General features: G+C 40.7%; 1 protein-coding gene across 1 annotated transcript; it reads right to left on the bottom strand.

Moving 5' to 3' along the window:
• Window positions 1-4,047: 4,047 nt before the first annotated feature.
• On the bottom strand, window positions 4,048-5,271 carry LOC145661472 (uncharacterized). Its single transcript, XM_081726785.1, has one exon. The coding sequence runs from the start codon at window positions 5,269-5,271 to the stop codon at window positions 4,048-4,050; it is 1,224 nt and encodes a 407-aa protein (XP_081582911.1).
• Between the last annotated feature and the right edge of the window lie 4,527 nt (window positions 5,272-9,798).

Consider the following 9,798-nt stretch of genomic DNA (forward strand, 5'->3'; position numbering starts at 1 on the left):
GTCTGGCGTTACACCATTAGTAAAAGGTAAAAATTGTACGAGTACAAGGTTTCATACGAAAGAACAAAGAGAAAGGAGAGAACTCTACACAATATACAATAAAGATATTCACAGAAAACCTTCCGTGTTTGTAGGCAAATAATACTTATATTATTAATTCATTTGTAATCCAAATAGTTATGTTTCAATGATTCGAAAATCTTGACAACTTTCTGCGCCAACAATTGCACCATCTATTGATAGTATGGGAATATTCCATCTTTCTCTTCCAATCAAGTTGAGATTTTCCCTTACATAAACTATAAATCACAGTGATACACTTTTATACGAAGCATAGCAATATTTGCTAAAAGAAATGCCTGTCCTCATAGATATCGTTATTAATATCGTTATTAATAGGACAATTATTGAGACAAAGACATACATTACTCCCCTCATTTAACTAATCTCTTCATTCTTAACGCAGATCATCAAATGCATTTGTTTATTTTCATTCAGCCATGTCTGTCTGGGGTATGTTTAGTACAAGGGTTCCAGAAGCACGTAAAAAACGCAAAATTTACAGGAGAAATGAGTGATACAAGTACTTAGAGGTAACATAACGTAACCAAATATAACCTAACCTATCATAAACTAACGTAAGCTAACCTGAACTAACCTAAACTAACGTAATATTAGTAGAAATAAGCGAAATTCTATCATTTTTTGGAAAAATAAGCGAGACTTCTACACTAATATAACATAAACTAAACTAACCTAACGTAACCTAAACTAGCCTAACCTAACTTAAACTAACCAACCCTACCCCAAACTAACCGAATGTGAGCAGAAATTACCAAAATTGTAACATTTTTTAGAGAAAAGAGCTGGACCCCTTCTGCTAAACATAGGCCTGTCTGTCTCCTCGTTCATGTTAAAGTTCCTTCTCAACCAATGTCCCATGCATTTATGTTTCTACATACCAAGTGTAAATTCTTTTTTTTTTATTCCCTACCATTTCCAAATGTTCCTAATTTGTTTTCCATTCTACTCATCTAATTCCCACCGTTCTTCTCCACAGCCTCATTTTAAATCCTGTATTTATTTCTCATTGCATTTGTTTAAGTAGACTTTTCTTTGTTCTGATTATTTCTTTACCATTCTTATCTTTCTTTTTTATTTCATGTTATCACTGCTATTTTGTCAACTATATCTAAATTTCAAAGAGGTGTAAAAGTGATGGGGGACGCCGTACCCCACCTCGAAAAGATATGTATGGCGTCCTCCCAGTTCCTAAAAAAATACAATGGGCAAAGATAGGCAGGGGGAACGGCATGACGTCCCCCCACCTTTTCAGATCCACTTTTACCCCTGACTTCAACCGAGAGTACAAGTCTATTTATATAAAAATGTAACTAAATAAAGGAATAAGCTGGATCAATGCAAATACGAGGAACGATCGAAAAAAAACGTAGAAAACATAAAATTCAGTGTAACTTAAAGAAAATTTATTTGTAGATTAAAAATATGTTTGTCCTGGTGCAAGTTTGAAGACTTCTGATTCTGATCATGTATAGCCGAGAAGAGGACATTGGAAATCATGATTCGTCTGGAAAATTGGTTAAGAGAAGTGAGGCCAGTAGTGAGGTTCCTGTGGGCCAGAAACACTACACATCCTAACATTCATACGTAGATTGAAGAGGTATACAGGATGTGTCGTGCCTTGAAAGAAAGACGGACCAATATTGTTAATGACAACCCTGGAAACAGCGCTAAACCCATTACTTCAATCACTGACGTTACACTAGGAATGACTATAGCACCTCTTCTTCAGCCCTGACCTAGTCTCAATGACTTCCACCTTTTTTCTGTTCTAAAGCAAAAATGGTTGCCCACCATTATCTGGTATGTCATTATGTGAAAGCCGCTTCCTCACGGTGGTTACAAAAACTTCCCGCGGATTTTTATGCAAATTGTAAAGAAAAATTTCTTTTTTTTTCTTTTTTTTTTGCAAGCTAGCCAACGGCTAGCACCCTGTTAAAGGGTTACGCCCTCTTTTAGGGAAGGGAATTTTATGGAGAATGGGTATTGGATGTATGAAGGATGGTCTATGGGAAGGTAGATATCAACTTATCTTTATTTAGTAATCTATAAATAAACATAGGACTTAAGGCTTTTGCAGCCTTAACATTTGGGTTGGTAGACATACAAAATAATACAAAGATAACATATAATATACATAACGTATAATGTAGGTAGTATGAGAAGAAAATGTAAAACACATAGAAACAGGATGATAAATCAAGAAGCGATGGTTAAGAGATAATGAGAGTTATTAGTCAGATGCAGAAGGAAATAATTTAAACACTAGACCAAAATAGTAGCGATTTGTATGACGATGGAGGTGAGAGATGAGATGAGGTGCAAAACACGCCACAACACATATTAAATGTTAAATAGACAAATGAGAGCATCTTCTTGCCTAGGGGCGGCTCTAGGCTATGATGTGGACAGGGGGAGCCCATATTAGTGAGAGGAGAATCACCGTGCAGTAGATGGAGTTATGAATGGGTGATGAAAATGAGTATGGAAATCATCGAGGAGGTTTAAATCTTGGTGATTCGGTGGCAGTGTGTAACAATACAGGGTTATTAATAATGATAGTGGCGTATGCATATATCGAGAAGGCGTGGGATGAACTGCTAAATGGTGCATGGCATCTATAAGAAGAGGATGATGATCATGGTAACGTTTAGTAAGATAAGTAAGTCTGAGTTTTTCGATATGGTACTGCAATGTAGGGAATGTGATAAGACTGTAAAGATGCTGGGTAGGGCTGGGCAATTTGATTCTATGTGCAATTCGGAAGGCATGACGTTCAAGTATTAGGAGTTTGTGGTATAAACTGGTTGGGGCAGATACCCAGGCTGTGTGGCCGTGTGTGAGAGTTGGGCGGAGAAATGCTTTATAAGTAGTGAGAACAGTGGCTGGTTTTAAACCCCAAGTAGTGCCAGTTAAACGTTTTAGTAAATTTAAACGATTGTATGCTTTACAAGTAATTGATGCCAGATGTTGCTTCCAAGTTAGATGTCGATCGAATGTTACACCTAGATATGTTGCTGTCTTAGTGGTTTGTATGGGAATCTGGTCAACCTGAATGTTTAGTCTATTGGGGTTGCGGCGAATTCTAGTTGACTTTTTGGGTGGTAGAAATACGACCGCTTGTGTTTTTAAAGCGTTAATGTGAAGATGCCACTTCGTGCACCAGAGACAGAAATTGTCTATAGCTGTCTGTAGAAGCGTATTCATTTGTTGCATGGTATTACCCAGTGCAAGAAAGGCAGTATCGTCAGCGTATTGAAATATGTGCACTTTGTCCGGAAGTGGAGGCATATCGGTGACAAACAGAAGGTACAGAAGTGGAGATAATGCCGAACCTTGTGGAACACCAGAGAGGAGAAATATGGGATGAGATAACTTATTGTTGATAGAAACATATGCAAGTCGGCCAGTCAGAAAATTGTAAATGATTCGAATATAAAGGATAGGAATATGAAGGCGAATAAGTTTGTAAATGAGACCCAGATGCCAGACCTTGTCAAATGCTTTTTCTAAATCGAACAAAACGAGACAAGACGGTTTGATAGAATTATAATGATTAGTGATCAAACTAGACAGACGTAGCAGTTGATCATTGATGGAGAAAGCAGGTCGGAATCCGGCTTGATAAATAGGAAGTATGTGGTGTTCTGCGAGATATTGATGAAGGCGTTTGACCAAGATTCGTTCCAGGATTTTACTGAATGTGGATGTGAGCTGTATGGGACGATATGAGGAAACATCGTCCAATGGCTTGTTTGGCTTTGGAAACATCAGGGTTTTCGACATTTTCCAGGTGGTTGGGTAATACCCAGTGCGAAGAATAAAGGTGTAAATCGTAGCTAGAAGGGTTAGTAAGGAGAGAGGACTTTCCTTGATATGGCGATACGTGATGTTGTCAAAGCCAGGTGCAGAATTACGTTTCCGGGTAACTACGGTTCTGATATCGTCTACAGTAATAGGAGAAGCTTATGGTGTGTCAAGCGGAAGAGAGTGAATTATGCTGGGTTGTAACTGGTAAGCAGCGAGATTGATCTTTTCGACAGGATGAGATGCATGCTGAGGAGGTTGTGGTGTGAATATGCGTTGTAGATTGTCGGCAAATGAGTTTGCTTTTTCTACATCGTCTTGTGCAGGTGAGGCTTGCATTAACAGTGGATATGGCGTCCTTGTGTATTTGCCACACAGCGCATTGAATCTTTTCCAGTACTTGGAAGGATGATTAGTATCTGAGAGTTTGTTGCAAGTTTTTACCCAACATCGAAGTTTATAAGCACGTATGTAGTTACGTACTGTGCGCTGTAACTGTTTGTGGTGACGCAATGATTCTGAATTTTGGGTGAGAGTATACTCACGATAAAACTGACGTGAACGTGTTATCATTGTGAGGTAATGAGGCGGTAAATTGGGTTGATATGGTCTAGAGGTACTGGTAGGTATGGACAAAGTACTGGCTTTCTGGATGGAAGATGTAATTGCGTCTATGGTAGCGTACATATCGTCCTCTGTTGAGGGCGCTGTAAGATGAGCGGTGGAAGTGGAAAGATCACTCTTGTATCTGTCCCAGTTTGCTTTATCGAAGCGAAGGCTTGTGGAAAGAGTAGGTTGGGTTTGATGTGTGTTTGAGCTGTGAGTGTTGATAGAGAGTTTGATTGGGACATGGTCGCTGCCAAGTGGATCTAGAACTTCGATGAGGCTGCGTGAGGCAAGATTTGCCGACGTGATGACTATGTCTGGCGTTGTATTTGATATGGGGCGAGTTGATTTGGGAAGATCTTGAATAATCCCAGTGGTATGAGTGGTGATGAAATTTCTGAAGTTCGTTCTGTCCTGCTCTGTCCGGCTGTGCATATTAAAGTCTGTCATAATGATATAATGGTTGAAGTTGTCGGAAATGAATTGAACAAATGCGGTAGGTAATGGATGACCAGGCCGTATGTAGATTGTTGCAACAGTGACAGTGAGGTTTCTAAAATAGAGTGATATGATAACGTATTCTGGAAGATGAGGAGTATTGCAGATGTGGCAGCGGTGAGGAATCTTATGACGGAAACCAATGGCCGTACCACCATGGGCACGTTGAGCTGGTAATTTGAAGTCATCGCGTAACAAGGAATATCCGGGTATGCGACATGTTATAGAGGGTATTAGAAATGTTTCGTTCAGCAGAAAAGCGCTGGCATGTTCTTCCATGAGTAATGTTTCGAAGAGCACTTTGTTTTGTCGAAGAGCACGGATGTTAAGATATAAGAACACCAGAGCCATGGTTGGAAGTATCAGGTATGGAAGTATGAAAATGGACCGTGTTTCCAGAATAGGTGGCAGTAAAATTGATATTGAATGTAGATTTGGCTGCTTGAATGATCTGTTGAAGTATGTGTGGTCGTTGAAAGGGTTGAATGTTTTGCATTGCCAAAGTGAAGAACGTCAGTAGTTGATTGAGAGTGATTGGAGAGTCCGATGGATGATGATGAGTGATAGGTTGCTCGGGAGTACGAAGTGGAACGACAAGCTCGGGATGATCCTTTTGTGGTTCGGGTTTGCCTTTACATCTATATCTGTATGCAGGATGTTGTTCTTGACAAGTAGGGCATTTCGGAGGAGAGTTTAGATTCATACAAGCACGTGTAGAGTGCGGTCCGGAGCAATAACCACATTTATGTGTGTTGCGACATTCAGCAGTAGGATGCGTGTTATACTCTTGACATTTCTCGCAACGCACTGGCAATGGTGGTGAGGAACGAGATAGTTCCACTCGGTGTTTGTGCTGATAGATAACGGCTCCGTCCGCTAGCAGATCGTCAATCGTTTCCTGGTGGGAGGTCAACACACGAACCATATAGGTAGGGCCTCGATCGTTCTTGATCCGGATGGTTTTGGTGATTGTATGCCGTTCGAATTTCAATTCCTCTAAGATTTCCTCATCAGTGTATGAAGGATCTACTCCTCGAATGACCACTGAGAGCAAGGGCGTACGCCTAGGAGGAGGTGCCTGTTTACGACGGTTGTCTTGTAATGATGTTAATTGAGCATTTTTGCCGAAAATGTCAACAGGGACTTTGTTCCGAATAGTGGAAAACAAAGATGAATCGGTAGTCTTGAGGATGATACCATTTCGCGTGTGAACTATTTCAGAGATGGCTGCTCGGGGTAGATACTTTCGTAGCTGAAGAGCAATAAATTTTGCGTTGGAAAACTTTGTGTCGACATTAGTTAATAGCATAGAGTAGATTGAGTTGGATGCATTAGAAGATTGCTCGCGAGGTGGATCGGCAATGATCATTTCGTCTGTATCAGTATCTGAATCTGAATGCAAATGCTGCTTTTTTGCTGGAGGTGAAGCGAGGCGGGCGGCATAGCTCTGTTTCTCCTGAGGAGATCGAGATCGAACTGAGCTGGTAGAAACAACAGAAGTTGTAGATGCTTGTGAGGTTTTCCGCTGTCGTCTATTTGTAGCGCAAGAGTCCGTCCGTGGTTCTGCCTTGGTGGCACGAACGGATGGTCCGGCTACGACGTGCGGGAGATTAGAATGTTTGCCGTTAGTCTTAGAGCCAGTTGTCTTGCCAGAGTCCGCCATAGTATTGAACAAGCCGATGGGCAAAAGCCCAGGATAAAGAAAAAAGCTGTGTCTGACGATATAATGAGTAATGAATGATGCAGGTGAGAGTACCCGTTTGGATAGTACTCAAGGGGGAGTGAGACTCCTACCAGATCCGTAGCACTGGAGACCCTTGGCTAGATCAATCTGGACTACAGTGCTCGAAGAAATGGCGTGGAGAAGCACCCAGGATGAGGAAAAGGAAGGAATTCCAAAAAGCAGCTGTTCTGACGTCTGGTACGTCACAGCTGTTAAAGATTGATTGAATGAACAGTCGATCGGAAGTATGAGAAAAATTTCTCTGCCGTTGTGATAAGCGGTTGAACAAAATCTCTGATTACATCAAGATCCATTGTTGAATGCCATCTATCATCAGGTGTGTTGACCTTCCAGCTATGTCTTATACATTAGCCATAAAAGACTTTGTAAACTTTAAAAAATCTTATATATACTATGTGATCAAAAGACCGGACAACCCCAAAACATACGTTTTTCATATTAGGTGCATTGTGCTGCCACCTACTGCCAGGTACTCATTATCAGCTACCTCAGTAGTCATTAGATATCGTGAAAAAGCAGAATGGATCGCTCAGCGGAACTCACGGACTTCGAACGTGGTCAGGTGATTGGGTGACACTTGTGTCAGAAGTCTGTATGTGAGATTTCCATACTCCTAAACATCCCTAGGTTCACTGTGTCTGATGTGATAATGAATTGGAAACGTGAAGGAACACGTATATCACAAAAGCGTATAGGCCGACGACCTCGTCTGGTGACTGACAGAGACCGCGGACAGTTGAAGAGGGTCGTAAAGTGTAATAGGCAGACATATATCCAGACCATCACACAGGAATTCCAAACTGCATCTTCTCCAGGTACTATGACCCCAGTTAGATGTGAGGTCAGAAAACTTGGATTTCATGGTCGAGCAGCTGCTCAGAAGCCGCACACCACGCAGGGAAATGTCAAACCGCCTCGCTTGGTGTAAGGACAATTGAACAGTGGAAAAACGTTGTGTGGAGTGAAGAATCACGGTACACAATGTGGCGATCCGATGGCAGGATGTGGGTACGACGAATGTCCGGTGAACATCATCTGTCAGCGTGTGTAGTGCAAACAGTAAAATTCGGAGGTGATGGTGTTATGGTGTGGTCGTGTTTTTCTTGGAGGGGTCTTGCACCCCTTGTTATTTTGCGTGGCACTCTCACAGCGCAGGTCTACATTGATGTTTTAAGCATCTTCTTGCTTCCCACTGTTGAAGAGCAATTCGGGGATGGTGATTGCATCTTTCAACACGATCGAGCACCTGTTCATACTGCACGGCCTGTGGCGGAGTGGTTACAGGATCATAACATCACTGTAATGGACTGGCCTGCCCAGAGTCCTGACTTGAATCCTATAGAACACCTTTGGGATGTTTTGGAACACCGACTTCGTGCCAGACCTCACCGACCTACATCGATACCTCTCCTCAGTTCAGCACTCCGTGAAGAATGGGCTGTCATTCCCCAGGAAACCTTCCAGCACCTGATTGAAAGTATGTCTGCAAGAGTGGAAGCTGTCATCAAGGCTAAGGATGGGCCAACACTATGTTGAATTCCAGCAGTACCGATGGAGCGCGCTACGAACTTGTAAGTCATTTTCAGCCAGGTGTCCGGATACTTTTGATCACTTAGTGTATATATATAATGGTTTCAATAAAATCATCTATACGCGAAACATATGAAATCATATAGATAATCTATTCGTAACTATTTTTGTATTAAATGCACTCTAAATGTTATCCAACCAAGAATTTTTAATACAACTCAATTGAATATTGCTGTAAGATATGAAGGAAAAGTGTGGCAATTATACAATACTTCGAACTTCATTCGAAAATTAGTGTACAATTATGGTATGTTATTCGAATAATCTAAGAAGACTCAATTAGATCAAATACATTGTAATTTTACTACAATTATTTATTATTTTTGTGTTATGAATTCAAAAATCATAAAGAAAAGTTACATTCTTCATGTTGTAAATAGTTCGTTTCAGTTCTCAAATGAAGTGAGTGTATGTGTGTGGTCTCCTTTCATGTTATGCAACCGGGAGTAATTTATACCTTGAGGATGCATATTTCTGCAGGATATCCTGATTCTATTAGCCCACTAATGCCTGTTGTTACATCCATTATCAATTGCCATCCAGACGGTAATACATATCAAAAACATAAATAAACCTCCAATTAAGCCATAAAGTCGTCAAAATCCAATTATATATAGTCCAATATTTCATCATTTCATACTTTACTTTTGCTTCAATAGTAAGTGAAAATTCTTCAATGAAACGATATTATGAAAGATAGCTTACACTGGTCGGCATGAAACTTTTTTCACTCCCACGAACAAAAATGGGTGATTCCTATAGGTTTCGAGCTCCTGAGTTCGAATCCGTAACCCGTTTTCCTCCAGGACGTACCAATTTTCAGGGAGGAGAGGGGCATTTTAATATCTGCCCAAAGATGCTATTCTCCACCCATAATGATTTGCAAGTTATAATTTAAATATCAATATAAATTATGCAGATAAAATTGTATAAAATGTTAAAGTTTAACACTTACGTGTCATTTGTTTTTCTTACTCCTCTTGTAATTACTACAGGGTGTCTCGCGTGTCACAACAGAAGTCTGCCAACATATTCACACTCCATTTACCACTGTAGCCCCTCTCCATGGTAGCTATTTACTGGTGAAACCTTTCCCGTGTTCGTCAGAGACGTCCCCCAAGCTGTACATTTCAGGGAAGAAATCCAGGTGACAATACAGGAAGTGTAACTTTAGGGACATATTACATCTCATGTTACGAAATGAAATAATTAACACCCACAATGTCTTTGTAATCAGGTAACATAATTCCCTAGAAAGTTACTGCATACTTCTCGAAAGGCCTCCCAAGCCGCACTTTTCACTTCATTAAGCTTAGAAGAAAATGGAGTATCCTTAAGAACGTCTCTGATTAGAGGTCCCGTAATACACCTTCTTTCACCTTGGTCTCACTGAGTCTTGGGAATGGTTTTCTGAGATGATTAAATGCTTCACCATCCCGGTTCAGGGCCTTGACGAAGACCTTCATGAGCCC

The sequence above is a fragment of the Thermobia domestica genome, chromosome 10 (genome assembly GCF_964235325.1).
Source record: "Thermobia domestica chromosome 10, izTheDome1.hap1.1, whole genome shotgun sequence".
Taxonomy (NCBI): domain Eukaryota; kingdom Metazoa; phylum Arthropoda; class Insecta; order Zygentoma; family Lepismatidae; genus Thermobia; species Thermobia domestica.

Bases quoted from the DNA above. Each gene is read 5' to 3' on its own strand.
- LOC145661472 (XM_081726785.1), bottom strand. From the start codon at position 5,271: ATGGAAGAACATGCCAGCGCTTTTCTGCTGAACGAAACATTTCTAATA.